The 16,155-nt window shown below is 38.8% G+C and overlaps 1 protein-coding gene across 1 annotated transcript in view; it reads right to left on the bottom strand.

Annotated features, from left to right (window-relative positions):
- Nucleotides 1-16,155, bottom strand: part of axdnd1 (axonemal dynein light chain domain containing 1) — a 157,457-nt gene that overhangs the window by 1,133 nt on the left and 140,169 nt on the right. Inside the window, exons 25-28 of the mRNA XM_073063319.1 lie at nucleotides 15,404-15,499; nucleotides 12,510-12,638; nucleotides 9,894-9,985; nucleotides 5,499-5,644 (exon numbers count right to left, since the gene is read on the bottom strand). Coding sequence (XP_072919420.1) covers nucleotides 5,499-5,644; nucleotides 9,894-9,985; nucleotides 12,510-12,638; nucleotides 15,404-15,499 — 463 coding nt within the window. The remainder of the gene's footprint in view (nucleotides 1-5,498; nucleotides 5,645-9,893; nucleotides 9,986-12,509; nucleotides 12,639-15,403; nucleotides 15,500-16,155) is intronic.

The raw sequence follows: 16,155 nt of genomic DNA, 5'->3' as shown, positions 1-16,155 counted from the left end.
ATGAGTCTTTTTATTGTTTTGTCAATAATTTACATTATTGTTTTAGAACTGTTTCAGAAACTTTTCAAAACCGAGGTGAGAAACCAATACCCAAAATAAAAGGTCAAGGTGAAATCAGGGCAGAAAAAAAGGAAATTAAAACAAAAATTAGGGGATCCCTTACTTTCTGCCTCTATTAACCTTACAGGATGCTTTTTTAATAATTAATTTTTCCATATAGGTATCTAAAACAAGGGACAAATACAGTTTGGCACCCACGTGCCTACTAAGCATTGTGCCCCAAAATTTTCTTTAATACAAAGACAACTTAATCAAGCACCACTGCAATTTAAATTCAACATCTGAATGATTACAAAAAGCTAAAAGTACTGTCAAGTTTCAGTTTCCAATTGTACATTGTAGGAAATGCTACTTATAAGCATCACAGATGCAATTAGATTATTGTTTTTAAATAGAGCTATTGTGTACCAAGCTGTTAATTACATTGAAACTAAGGTCAAATTTATTTGGTCTTTGAATGTATGCTCTTTCTTCATGCTCACAATAATACCAGAAATTCATTTAGTCTATTATAATAAAACAACGGATAAATATAGGAGCTCTAAACTTACTCATGTTTATTTGTAACACTTCCAAAAAGCTCGTTTCCCCAAGTCTACCCTTCACAATGTGGCCTGGGACTTGAGATTCTGCTCTGTTCCCAGAGCCTGAATTCTTCAGCTTTACCTGTGGACAGATTCTGAGTGCATGAAAAAATGCATCATGGGAGTTGTTACTTTAACCTCTCCCATGGAAGAATAATATTCAGAATGTATCATGACAGCCCACATGACATCACAATTAGGAGTAAAAATTATAACAATAGCAATTGAATGGAAAAGGAAAAAAGCAAATGCATTTATCACTGAATAGTCATGGGCGAATCAAATTGAGAAAGTTCATGAGGTAAGTAAATGGTGCATTCAGACTTGCAACCAAAATTAATCCATGAAGTCCCACTTATTACACGTGGGGCTGATGTCCGATGCTGTGAATAAATTCTTCATCCTGAAATATAGGTTGAATAAGAAATTCAACACCACAAAGAGTAAACCAGGAAATAAATTTGGATGAAGACAAATTCTGAAGTGCACCACAGGAGATAAAAGAATAATTTTTGAATTATTTTAGAGTTGAGAAGCAACATTTTCAACTTTCTTCTTGAACTTGCAGTTTATAGAAGTCTTCAAACATAGCGGGGAAATATATAAGCGGTATACATCAATTTTGCAGTCAGCAGTTTTTAAAGTCTTAGCTCAAATATGTAAGTCAGCAAAAAGAAATTATATCAAATGCTGGATCAAACAGACATTTTATGGAGAAGTAGAATTAAGGTTTCAGGTTGATGAATAAGTACCTGGAATAGTTAAAGTTAGACACATTTTAAGATGCAGAGGAAGAAGAAAGGAAAATCTATGGTAGAGTTAATTGCAGGGGCGGATTATGTGATGAAACAGATGATGGTGTAAGAATGGAAATGGGTCAAATAAAGATAGCGCTGGCTAGAAATCTTAACTAAAATTATCTACATTAAACTCAGTATTGAGTTCAGAAGGCAGCAGTGAAAAATATTGAACTTACATTGAGCATCATTACAACAGTTAAGCAATTAAACAGTTGGCCATCTGGAAGGATGGAGTTACATTTGTAGAGGGTTTGAGGTGTTCTCAGCAGAGTGGTCAACCAGTTTGTATTTCATCTCACTGCAGAGGAGACAGTACAAGCAGCCAAAACAGTGTGATAAATTGAAAGAAGTATAAGTAATTCACTCTTGATTAGAGAAAGTGCTGTCTCCTGAAATTTGCAATGCAAATCCAAAGAAAGCTTTAATGAAATCACATGTAGTCAAGATCAGTGAACACATTAGCAAAGCCCATGTGCCAACAACAGCACAACAAATTCACAAAGTCCTCCAACACATATCTAGCAATTAATATTCATGCTGAATATTCAAATGATTCTATACAAAATCACTCATTTGCTACTACTACAATACTCACAAAGACGTAAACACACACAAAATGCACCTTATCAAACTTTCAGCTGTTCAGTCATACCACAGTGCAATGTACGCCTCTCAGGAATTCTTCCTTCAGAAGAATTCTTTCACCTAGAGAATAGTTGAAATCTGGAACGCAGTACCTGAAGAGCCGCTGGAGCCAGAGGTTTACATATGGTAACGGTAAAGTAATACTGTTTCAAGGTAGCAAGTGTGAAGGAGTAATATATTGCTATCTACTTAATTATTTTTGAGTATCAGAAAGGATTTAAACAGAATTTTGAAGGAAATGAAATGCAGGATAAACTTGAGGAAAGGTGGAATTTACACTCTGCTTTCATATTCATAGTGATCCATATTCGTGCTGATGGATTGTGAGACAAGACCAAGATTTATAATTTTTCTGTGTTGTAGCTTGTCTCAAGAGACATCTTTAGAAACATTCTCAACAGCTGAGATGAATGCAGTTTTTCATGTGCAAAATACCCAGCGCTTTTGGAAGTCTTTAAGGATTTGAAACATGATTTCACGAATAAACCAAAATTGCTTTATTTACAGCAACATCATACAGTACAGTAATACTAATCAGCATTAAGTTTAAGTGTATTAATAACTGTAAAATATTTTCATCTATTTGACACAATTCAAAGTTCAAAAACAAATGCATGCTTTCATGATTTCCCTAGTTTTAAGGAAAAGATATAAACTTTTGTAGAACAGTTCAGCTAATTTTAATGATTTTCTGACTTGAGTTCTTATCTTTTTGTTATCTCCTCATGTTATCTTCCTTTCTTAAATCTCCAGTGTTTCTTATTCAGGTAAATCATGTTCAACCTTAAATGACTGAACTATTATAGCTATACTTCTACAAACATACAAAGCAATCTTATCACTGTCAATCAATTAAAGTCTTAACCTGAAATAACATACCAGCAAGGTTGTAGTTAACAAAGAAATTAATGTACAGTGGATTCAGAAAAATTGGGCCATCGGTTAATCAGGCCAGCTATTTATTTGGGACAACACTTAAAGAACAAAATCTTAATTGAGAAAATAGTTGGGATTTCCTTCATTTACTTGGGACACTATGTCCCTTAACTTGTGCAGGAAACTATTGCTAAACAATTTCTAACTAGGTCGGTCATGTGCACTTGTGTGGCCACTGTGCTAAGAGTGAAACAGTTCTTAAATAGTATCAGTTGTGTACGTTTGTGTTCAAAAAGCACTGATAGTTGGTGAATAATAAGCAGAAAGACAATTTAGAAACATGAGGAAGTCTACAGATGCTGGAAATCCAAAGAATCAAGACAAAATGCTGGAGGAACTCAGCAGGTCAGGTAGCATCTATGGAAATGAATAAACAGTCAATGTTTCAAGATGAGACCCTTCCTCAGGACTGAGAAGGAAGGGGGAAGATGCCAGAATAAAAAGTTTGGGGGGGGAGTGAGGGAAAGAGGCTTTCTGGAAGGTGATAGGTGAAGCCAGGTGGGTGGGAAAGAGCTAGAGAAAAAGGAATCTGATAGGGGAGGACAGGGGACTATAGAAGAAAGAGGAGGAGAAACCCAGAGGGAGTTGACAGGCTGGTGAGAAAAGGTAAAAAGTCAGAGAAGGGAAAAGAAGAAGGGAGCAGAGGGTGGAAATATTTTTACCAGAAGGAGAAATCAGGTTGGGAGCTAACAGACAGAATATGAGATGTATAGAATATTGCTCCTCCACCCTGAGGGTGCCCTCATCCTTGGTACAAGAGGAGGCCGTGGACCAACATGTCAGAACAGGAATGAGAATTGGAATTAAAATGTTTAGCCTCCAGGAAATTCTGTTTTTGGCAGATGGAGCGGAGGAACTCAATGAAACTGTCCCCAATTTACAACGGGTATCACCAATGTAGAGCAGGCCACATCGGGAGCACCAGACACAATAGACGGCCACAGTAGATTCACAGGTGAAGTGTTGCCTCACCTGGAAGGACTGTTTGTGGCCTGAATGGAGGCGAGGGAGGAGGTGTATGGGCAGGTGAAGCACTTTGGCTGCTTGCAGGGATATGTGCCAGGAGAAAAATTAGTGGGAAGGGATGAATGGACAAGGAAATCGTGGAGGGACCAATCCGTGCGGAAAGCAGAGAGGGGGGAGGTTGAGATATGTTTGGTGGTAGGATCTCTTTGGAGATGGCAGAAATTGCAGAGAATGATATGTTGGATGCAGAGGCTGATGCAGTGGTAGGTAAGGACAAGAGGAACTTTATTCCTGTTACGGTGACAGGAAGATGGGGTGAGTGTAGATGTTCAGTAAAAGGAGGGGTTGCAGGTGAGAACAGCATCAATAGTGGAGGGAGGGAAGCCCCATTCTTTGAAGAATGAAGCCACCTCTAATGTCTGGAATAGAAAACCATGTCCTGGGAACAGATGCAGTGGAGATGAAGAAACTAAGAAAAGCGAATAGCATTTTGAAGGAACTGAGAAAAGTACAATTTGGAACAGTTTTAATCTCTGCAGTTTCAAGCATTTAGGCTTGGTGATGCCAGAACTGACCAGGAGTAAAAATGAAACAATTTCACTGCCTTAACAAGTAGGAATTATGAAGAATTTGAAGTTATAATCATCTTGAAAGTTACAGTGAAAATGAAGATTTGGAGGATGTAATCACCTAAAGCATTATATGAAGGCAGTCCACTATCTGCACTAGGTGTCTGCACTAATTTTGTTCATTTACGGTCAATCAAATGAACATGGCAGAGGACTTCCTCTGTCGATAACTATTAGGAATTAATACACAGTTTTATAGTACTGTAGAGGTATTAGTAGTGTTCTACATTGTTCTGTATTTCATTTAAATACATAAATTGTTACTCAGTTAAATGGTAGTTTGTCTTTTTTATACCTTTTTAACTATTTCCATGAAACTTCAGCTAATTGGGCCAATTTGTCCCAATTAACCAGAATCCATTGAATTTGTATAACAATGTTAAAAATGTTATTAAACTGCTATAAATGAATAGCAATTAATCCCACTTTTGTTCTACATTGCTTGACTAGAGAATTGTCCCAGAAATTATTAACATATCAATCATGTAAATTTGTATTTAATTCATCACATTAGGAAAGTAAAACGTAACTATTTATTCAACACAGTTATGGTTTGTTGATCAAAGCCATCTGTATACTTGCAAGTGACAGACACTTCTTAGGAGTATCAGTCTTGCCATGAAAATTGCCTATATATTCACCCATGCCATTTGAGACTACTTTAATAATATAATTTCAAGTTAAACTGTAAAATATCATTAATTCAACAATTTTGATAAATTTTATCTTCTTAATCAATCCCATCATTTAGTATACTCTCCAAGAAATTGGCAATGGTATTATAGGGCACAACATTTTGTTGCCTCTCCAAGACTGAACTGACAGTAAATGAAAGTTGATGGTGTCTATAACTTACTCCTGGTAAATTGAAATCTTACTTTTTTCTGCATCTGGGTGAAACACCTGTAGCTCTTTTGTCTTCAACTCTAGAGTCATGTCCCTGATCTTATCCAAAGCTTCCTGTAGGTTAGCTTCCAGAGAACTTGCCCGTTCCTCTGCTCGCAAGGCACGCTGCTCTGCTTCTCTGCCAAAGTTATGATGAGAAGATAATTATCAAAAGGAATAAAAACTACAGTACCACCGCAGGTAATGAAGTATGGGAAAATGGTTTATAATAGTCATGACAGTTGATTTAAAAGGGACTTAAAGCCAGCATATCATTTGACCTCTGATTTGCTTAGTTGGCCTTTAGCAATGTGTACAAGCACACCAAGGTCTCTTTGAATATCAACACTATGTATTCTCAGATCACTAAACAAAAACTCAACTTTCTTGTTAATATACAGTGAAGTCCTGATGCAAGGTTAACACAGATGCCACTCAGATCATTAACCTCCTCCAGCAGATTATATAGCAAAGCTGCACAATAAACTGTTCATATAGAGTTGTTCAGGCTTTCATGCAATATTAACTGTTTACCTAATTATGGGAATATCTGACCAAGTAAATAGGATAATCCCTGATTCAATGCTTAATGTGATGCTGGCTGATGTCCAGACATTCAACATCCTACATGAGGCAAAAACAAAGTTCACAATTCCTGACCTGGATAAATACCAACAGTCATTACAGAATTATAATGCTTCAATTAGATTTTCTCACATTCCTCTAAATTTTAAAGAATATGGTTCCAGTCTATTTACTCTCTTCTCACATGGAAAACCCACAATTCCTGTATTTCTGCAATTCCTGCACGAACCTTCACCACATTCCTCGATGACAAACACATCCTTTCCTGGGTAAGCAGATCAAATTAGTGCACATACTCCAGGTGAAGCTCACCCAGCCTCTATACAAATACAATAAGATTTCCTTACTCCTGCATTCAAATCCTTTTGTAAAATAGCCTTTGTACTCTGATTGCATGGTTGACACAAACACTGGCCTTCAGCAACTTATGTCCAAGCACAGCAAGGTCACTTCGAGCAGCAACATTACCCAACATCTCATCGTTAACAAATGCTCTACTTTCCTACTAATATGAACCAGAGTGGATAAACTCACCATTATAACCCTTTGCTATGTTTTCACCCTATCAGCCAGCTATCTCATAGCTCTTAGCAACCTCTTTACATCCTCGTCCATACTCACAATCCCACCATTCTCAATATTATCAGCAAATTTGGAAATACGATATTTTGACCCCTCTGTCAATCATTGACAGGGTTTGAAAAGCTGGGGCCCAAGCAGCAGTCCATGTGGTACCTTAACATCATAACTTGTGAACCTAAGAACAAGAGTTTATTTCCATTCTTTTCTTTCTTTACAATAATCAATTCTCAATCCACATCAGTATATTATCCCCTATTCCACATGCACAAGTAAGAGCAAGAAGATCAGTGAAGTAGCAACAGAATAACATGACAAAGTGAGTAAACTGCAAAATAAACAATTGCTACTATTGCATTATTGGTTCTCACCCTCTGCAGGCCACCTTGGCTGAACAAAAGAGCACTTTCTGTAATAGACTAAGACTACTACGTTGCTCCAAACAGCGCTATATTGAGGTCATTCTTGCCCTCGGCCATTAGGCTGTATAATATAGCCGGGGTAGTGATCACCTTCCTCCTGTTAGACTGTTAGTAACATCCATTTAAGTTCTGTTTGCTACACCCTGGCATTGTGGACTCCTTGTGAAATACTGTGCAATACCACCATCACTTCTTACCTAGACGGTGTGAGGGTGCACCCATTACTGTTTAAACTTACAGTAATTCCTGCACTACCATCTTATCAGTAGAAATCTTGCAAATTTTGTAATCTTTGACTTGTAAATATTTTTCACCTTATTTTTAAGGCAACATATTTTATTCTTTCTGATTTCTCTTCCAATATTTGTATATCTGTATATTTGTAATGCTGCTGTGACACTGTAATTTCCTTTGGGATCAATAAGGTATCAATCTATCTATTCTTTCATTTCAAATTGCTTAATATAACATGAACCTCTCTCATTGAAGTCTTCACAGAATTTGACTGACATACAGCGCAGAAGTTGGCTATTCACACTATAAGGTACAATCACTCTATATAGTCATGCTTGTACCTGCTAGTTGAAAGAACCATCCATTTCTGACACCTCCCTTCACTTTTTCAATCTCCCCTATCTCTATCTCTGGAGTGAACTGTCAACCAACCTCTTTTATGAACCTATCGATTCTCACAGTTACCTTCACTATATTTCTCCAACCCTGTATCCTGTAGAAATGCTATTCTTATTTCTCAGCTCCGTCTGTCCCCAAGAGGTGGTTATCCTTTCCAGGACATCCGCTTTGCCTTCTTCCTTCAACAGGTTTTCCCTTCCTCAACTCTTAATGCTGCTCTCAGATGCATCTTCTCCATTTCCCAAACATTGGGACTCACCCCATCTTCCCACCAGCTTAACAGTGATCGAGTTCCTCAAGTCCTTCACCTACCATCACATTATTCTCTGCAACCTCTGCCATCTCCAAAGGGATCCTCCCACCAAACATATCTTTATTCTCCCCGTCTCTCCACTTTCTATGGAATCACTCCCTCCGTGATTCCCTTGTCCATTTGTCCCTCCCATTAATCTCCCTCCTGGCCCTTGTCCTTGCAAGCGGCCAAAGTGCCACACCGGTCCATTCACCTCCTCCCTCGCCTCCATTCAGGGCCCCAAACAGTCCTTCCAGCTGAGGCAATGCTTCAACTGCAAATCTGCTAGGGTCATCTATTGTGTCTAGTGCTCCCAGTGTGGCCTCCTCTACACTGGTGAGAACCATCATAAATTGCCTCATGGGGAGCACTGGACACAATAGATGACCGCAGCAGATTCATAGGTGAAGTATTGCCTCACCTCCCCATAAATTGGGTGACGGCTTCATCAAGCACCTCTGTTCCATCTGCCAAAAGCAGATCTTCCTGGTGGCAGAACATTTTAATTTTTATCCCCATTCCCATTTCAACTTGTTGATCCATGGCTTCCTCTTGTGCCATGACAAGACCACACTCAGGGAGGAGGAGCAACTCCTTATATTCCATCTGGGTGGCCTCCAACCCAATGGCATGGATATTGATTCCTCCTTCTGGTAAAAGAGTTTTCCCTCCACCTCCCATCTTGTTCTATTTTCCACTCTGGCCTCTCACCTCTTCTCACCTGCGTGTCCATTGTCCCTGGGTCCTTTCCACCTTCCCTTTCTCCTATGGTCCGTGCTCTTTTCCTTTCACATTCCCGCCTCTCCAGCCCTTTACCTTTCCCGCGCACATGGCTTCACCTATCACCTTCTAGCCATCTTCCTTCCCCTCCCCCCCACCTTTTTACTCTGGCATCTTCCCCCTGAAGAAGGGTCTTAGCCCAACTGATTAATTATTTCCGTAGGTGCTGCTTGCCCTGCTGAGTTCCTCCAGCATTTTGTGTGTGTTGCTTTGGATTTCCAGCATCTGCAAAATTTCTCGCTTTATCCATTTATTCACATATTTTTGTCCTTCCATTCTCCTGCCCTAAAAGTTTTCCTTTTCAAGAACTTAACCAGTTCTCTTTTGAAATGTACTATTGACCGTTTATTCACCATCTTTTCAGCAACTACTTTCTACACTGTAACAATTGCAGAATTCAAATAACATTGGCTATTTCTCTTCCAGTCTATTACCAACCAACTTAAATCTGGACTATTTGGTTGCCAACTTACTTCTGTGGTAAAATTACTTCTTCTAATTTAATCTACCAAACCCCTTCATTAATTTGAATATTTCTCCAAAGTATCTGCCTAACATTCTGTGCTAAAAGGAGAATAAACCCAGTTTCTCTAACCTCATCATACAGCTAAGGTGCTTCCTCCTGGCATTCTTCGAGTAAACCTCCTCACCATCCACTCCAAAGCATTCCAGTACTTTGGCAACACCTCTGCATCTAAAGAAGATTAGGATATGTAGACTGATTTTTTTTTCCTTAATACGATGCTTACATCACCAAGATGTAGAACCAGCAGAGTACGGCCAACTGATCAGGTACGTTCACTTTTTTGATCATGTTTGAGGTTACAAGGAGCTGCATTCTAGGCAATTAAACCAAATTATGAAACTCAGGGAAGCCTCCAAAATCACTACTTACTAAGATTGTATTAAACCCATAAGAAATCCATTACCCTAACACATATTAGTCAAATATTTACTATGAGTATGTGTTTGTCAGAAATATATATGACTGTGCTGAAATGCAGTGACACCTGAAATAATGGATTAGATACCACCAGTATTGCAAACAAATTTAGCAAGTTTTTAAATTGAATTAAGAAGCATAAATAGCTACTCACATGAGCTGTTTCTGTAACACTCCCACTTCAACCAGTGCCTCATAATTCCTCATTGCCTTGGGCTTCACAGGTAGAACAACATCAAAATCAGTCTGCAATCAAACGTTTACGTTTTAGATTAGGAGTGGAACGACTGGACAAGCTTCAGTTGGTGACAATCGTCTGGAATGTAAAGCAAAGATATCACCCATTCCGCAGGCAGATTTTGCTATAAGTGCATGACTCCGATATTCAACGCTCAATTTGCCAGGTATAACTTTCTGCCAATTTTAAAATATGTTTGTGTGCACTTCCGCTCTCAATTGTTTTTTCACTAAGTGCACATTTGAATTTGCAATCTTACGAAGATCAGAAGAACTCAAACTGTTTTTTGATAATATCTTTATGGTGTGGGTTTCACATTTATTAATTATGTGAATTGACTGATAGTTTCACAGTGGCCAGTAACAGACAGATTCCAATCACAGTAATGTAGATCTATTTATGTAATATTCCAGACCACTGCTAATGACACTGCATGAGAGAACAGAATAGAATCTGGAACACAAGTTGGGAGTGAAAGGTATGAAGTATGTGTTGTTGCAGCTGGCTACTTCTGAGAGCAGCTGGGTAAGAATTTTAAATTGTTAAAGTGCTTCAGTGTGACGGCATGGAGCCAATGTACTCCACAGGGTGAGCTTTGAAAATGTTACCATCATCACCGCATTATTGATCAGAAACATTGTAAAACATTCTCTGATTACTACTGCCCACTTTAAATAGGACCTTCTTTTTTTAATATTGAGTGGATTCCGGTTAATTGGGATACATTGGGACCAGTTCATTTTGGCCCAATTGAGTGGCTGCCTAAATTAGTCAAAGTTTAATCAAAATAGTTCAAAAGGTATAAAAACAGAAAAACAGACAAACTACTGGTTAACTGAGTAAGAAATGATGTTTTTAAAAGAAATACAGAACAATTTAGAACACTACCAATACTACTGGTGGTTGTCCATCATTTCTAACAATGCCAGGAAACCTGTGTGGGAGAGTTTTTAAAGTGGAAAAGCTTTTGCACTGAGACAGTGCTTCTCTCTCGACCTCGGAAGTCTGGGTCAAATGCTACAAGTGGATGTTATATCTGGATTCTTCCCTGGTTACAGTAGATGACCATGACTCGTGATCCCCTTGCTCTCCATGTAGTGTTGCAGAACCATCTTCCTGGCCATTGGATCTGATCCACTCAGTCTGCCGGAGCTGACTTTGAGTGCCAGGACAGGCATGTCCCTACCTCACCATGGTAACGAGAACTGCTGGCTACCCTCACCTGGTTTAGCCCGCCTGTCAAAGTTGTGTACCGGGGTGTGGCCACTATCACATGCAAACAGCTACTTGGAGCCACAGGTGAGACCTGAGTGTCTGGTGGGGACCAAAAGTAGCATTCAAGATGTTGTTGAGACCTACAAATTCTTCATAGTTTCTAATTTGTTGAGGTGGTGAAATCATTTCCTTTTCACTCCCGGCTGTTACTGGCATTTCCAAATCTGAATGCTTGAAACCACAGTGAGCAAAACGGTTCTGAATTGTCTTACTGCTTATTCCTCACCAATTATCAGTGACAAAAATCACTGGTTTTTGAACACAAACCCACACAACTGATGGGCTAAGCACTGTGTGTCTAATGGCCACACAAGTGCACGCGACTGATGGTAGTTAGAAACTGTTCGGCAACAGTCTCCTGTCACAATTAAGCAGCTTAGTATCCCAAATAAATGAAGAGCTATTTTTTTTCACTTAGTTTTTATTCTTTAAGAGTTGCCCCAAATAAGCAGCTGCCCAATTAACCAATGGCCCAATTAGCCAGAATTCACTGTAGCTGATGGCTGGCTGAAATACGTCAAGGGGAGAACGCTGTTAACTTACTTGAAATTCAATAGATTGGGAGAAAAATATATTTCTTCATAAAATGTTCACTGTGTAGAACTCACAAAGCTGATGATAATATTGTGATTTGCTAGCTCAGCTTGCTTCACTTTATCTTTCCCTGGCTACACATTCATTAATAGTTAAAAATAAAGAGTACGGCTGCATAAATTGAAGCCATCAGCTACCTGTAACGTTAGAGTTCCTTCAGCACAGGATTGCAACAGTACGAGGAACCCCAACGCCATATTCTGAAGAAAAGTGTGCAGCAGTTCTGCAACAACGTGAGTACATAAAATGCTAGACCCAAACTAGCATTTACTAAAGCAAATGCACATCCTGCAGTACATTTTGTAATAGTCATAAAGTATATTTCTTACCATGAAATTCATTAGGGTTAATCTGATTAGTTGTGTGAGTTGAGTGATAAATGCTGAACAAATTACTGCAGCAGCAATATTTTTAATTGAAGTACAACACAATCATGGCATTAATTTAGCATGCCGTCTTCAATTCTGGCAAAGCAACTGTGTTCAAAATAAAAATAAAGTCAGTTTGGACTATTCTTTTAAACTGTAATACAGGGTTTGCACCTGTGACAGCTCATTAAGAAAGTATGATATAAAAATGAAGATATTCAGAAAGTTTGGTCAAATGGGTCATAGTATTAGCATACTTTTCTGTATTGAGCATACATATTAATTATTGCTTTACCTTCTCAACTGGCAGGGGAGTTTCTTTCAAGTCTATCTCATAGATGTTAGTATCTTCACCAATATATGTTATAGTAGATTTAGATGGGCTCTGAAAGTCTTTAATTTCCATTATTCCAAAACTTGTACCCTGTATGAATTAAGATAGTGTTAGAATGCAGGATTTCTGTTCAAAATTTTGCTACAGAGTGAAAAGGCTATAAAAATATGCAATAAATTAACTATTGAAAAACTTCAGTTTGTTTAATGCCAATCTAATTTGAAAAGTATTGTAAATAGAACAAGAGCATTCATTTTATTTGTACATTTGAAAATGAATTCAAAAGCCAAGCAAAAAATGAAAGGTTATGAAGAGTTGAACTAGTATTCAAAATAGATGGAAAGGGCCGGATAAAAGTTCATTCTCTACTTTCTACACTTGAATCTATTGTAAAAGCCAAGACAAACTGAAGAACTAATTGGTCAGAAAACAAAATAAATTCGCACTTTAACAACCAGAAACAGAATTCTTAATATCAGGTCGTGAACTAAAGGAAAAGGCAGCAGAATTGATGTGATTGTTTTGAAGGAAGAAGTGTATTAGCTTTCACCCTGTTTGATCATCCAAGGAATGGGTGTTTTGTTATTGTTCATGTTTTCTTTGAACTATTTTTGAATTAAGCGCAATAGGATATTATAAATGCTATATGTCAATAAGTAATGTTTACTTCTTTCGAGGGAAGCCTAGCGTTTACCATAATGCTATTACAGCGCCATAGACCCTGGTTCCATTCCTGCTGCTGTCTGCTATGACTGTGTGGGTTTCCTCCGAGAGCTCAGAGATGTACAGGTCACGTCAGTGTAATTGGTTGGCATGTGCTCTTTGGGCCAGAAGGGCCTGTTACTGTGATGCACCTCTAAATAAAACGTAATAAAGGCAGTACACAAAAGATAGTAGGACCGGGGCGACCTTACATGCATAAACCAATAAGGAAGGCTCAGATATAGTGCACAATAAAAGGTGCATGATCTGAACTCCCTGAGGATGAACTGCAGAGTCCAATCCTGCTGGGTTCCCTGATATTCCAGCTCCCAGGTCCTAAGGCCCAACTACACCTGGCACAGGAATCATAAGCCATTGACTTCAATAGATTCAGGAGGCTGAGGAGAAGAAAGGCACACTTTAATTTAAATTATTTATGTTTTAGGTTTCTTTCTGTTTTACCTAAATATATTTATTACAAAATAATACTGATATTACATAATTTTAATGGCTTGTGAATGCTAGTCCTGATATTACTCAAGCCACGTCACTTCAGGGATGCAAGACAGGCCTTCCATGTCCAGTCAAAACAACTTCAAGTGCAGGGAGGCCACAGACAGCAGCCCAAGGCAGCAAATATACAGTATAGTCATACACAAAGGTTTAAAGATTAGCTTCAGAAACATAGATAACCTACAGCACGATATAGACCCTTACAGTTGTGCGGAACATGTCCATACCTTAGAGATTACTAGGCTTACCCATAGCTCTCTATTTTTCTAAGCTCCATGTACCTATCCAAAAGACTCTTAAAAGACTCTATCGTATCTGTCTCCGTCACCAGCACCAGCAACTATTCCACGCACTCGCCACTCTCTGCATAAAAATCTTACCCCTGCCATCTCCTCTGTACCTACTTCCAAGCACCTTAAACCTGTGCCGTCTTGTGGCAGCCATTTCAGCCCTGGGAAAAAGCCTCCGACTATCCACACGATCAATGCCTCTCATCATCTCATACACCTCTATCAGGTCACCTCTTATCCTCCATCGCTCCAAGAAGAAAAGACCGAGTTCACTCAACCTGTTTTCATAAGGCATGCTCCCCAATCCAGGCAACGTCCTTGTAAATCTCCTCTGCACCCTTTCTATGGTTTTCACATCCTTCCTGTAGTAAGATGACCAGAACTGAGCACAGTACTCCAAGTGGGGTCTGACCAGGGTCCTATATAGCTGCAACATTACCTCTCAGCTCCTAAACTCAATCCCACGATTGATGAAGGCCAATACACTATATGCCTTCTTAACCACAGAGTCAACCTGTGCAGCTGCTTTGAGTGTCCTATGGACTCTGACTCCAAGATCCCTCTGATCCTCCACACTGCCAAGAGTCTTACCATTAATACTATATTCTGCCATCATATTTGACCTACCAAAATGAATCACTTCACACTTATCTGGGTTGAACTCCATCTGCCACTTCTCAGCCCAGTTTTGCATCCTATCAATGTCCCACTGTAACCTCTGACAGCCCTCCACACTATCCACACACCCGCAACCTTTGTGTCATCAGCAAATTTACTAAACCATCCCTCCACTTCCTTATCCATGTCATTTATAAAAATCATGAAGAGAAGGGGTCCCACAACAGATCCCTGAGGCACACCACTGGTCACTGACCTCCATGCAGAATGTGACCCGTCTACAAACACCCTTTGCCTTTTTTACTTGCTACATGTACATCAAAACACACAGTGAGATATGCTGTTTGTGTCAACAACCAACACACTCAGAGGTCTGTGGTGAGAGAAGTCCGCAAATGTTGTCACACTTCCGGTGGCAACATAGCATGCCCACAACTTATTAACCTTACCCTAACCATCTGTCTTTGGAATTAGGGAGGAAACATGAGTAAATGCACACAGTCATGGGAAAAATATACAAGCTCTTACTGGCTGGTGTTTATTTTATTGCCTTTGCTATTTCCAATAAACATGATCAACGATAATAGTTTCTTCTTTTCAGTGAGTAAGCCATATCTGTAAAATTCATTGTTGTCTGAATCAAACACAAGAAAGATTTTGAAGGTCATATGTTTAGATATTTCACCTAAGAGATGATCACCAGCAAAGCAGGTGCTTGTGGTTTGACATTACCTCATCATCTACAGTTCTCTTAGCTCCATCTGTGCATTCAGGCTGTGGAGTTTTTCTGATATCTGTAGCGTCCTCAACTTGCACAGTAGCAGATGTCTGCAGTTTGAGGTAAGAAATACGGGCATTCTCACTGACTGACTGACACTGACAACTACATTGCAGAGAGTGACATAGCAAAACTGTAAGATTTACGTTAATCATTCAGGAAACGTGTTCGTGAGTTCAATTCAAACTGAAAATAAACTTAGCAGAGGGGACTTCTTGACAGCCAATTTATTCACTAATTTCAAAGCCTTGGTAATATAAAACTTTCAGAGAGAGGAAAGTTTTAAAGCCATAAGGCAAATGTTTTAATGTTTCAAATTGGTTTTTTATTGTGAATTTTAACTTAAATATCTCATTGCTTAAAATCATATCAAAAATTTTTTACTTCATTAGAGTTAAAATCAGCCACAAATAAGAGCAAGTCATTCGATTATTCCTAACCAATCAATTACAGCACATGGTCAGAGAAAACCAAATGCCAATCCAAGAAGAACTAAAAACATAAAGAGACGAGGTGCAAACCAGCTGTGACCAATAAATACAGCATAGTAAATTGAAAGTGGTGCAAAATTTGCTGCCTAAACAAAGTATGAATGGAGATTAGCACATTGGGTAGCAATGTTACATCTATCACAATTATTGTATACTCTTCTGAGAGAGCCAAATTTACGCCAGCTTCAGATTCCTCAGAGGAGCCCAATTCCTGT

The sequence above is a fragment of the Hemitrygon akajei genome, chromosome 12, assembly GCF_048418815.1.
Source record: "Hemitrygon akajei chromosome 12, sHemAka1.3, whole genome shotgun sequence".
Lineage (NCBI taxonomy): Eukaryota > Metazoa > Chordata > Chondrichthyes > Myliobatiformes > Dasyatidae > Hemitrygon > Hemitrygon akajei.
This window is presented reverse-complemented; position numbering and strand designations above follow the sequence as displayed.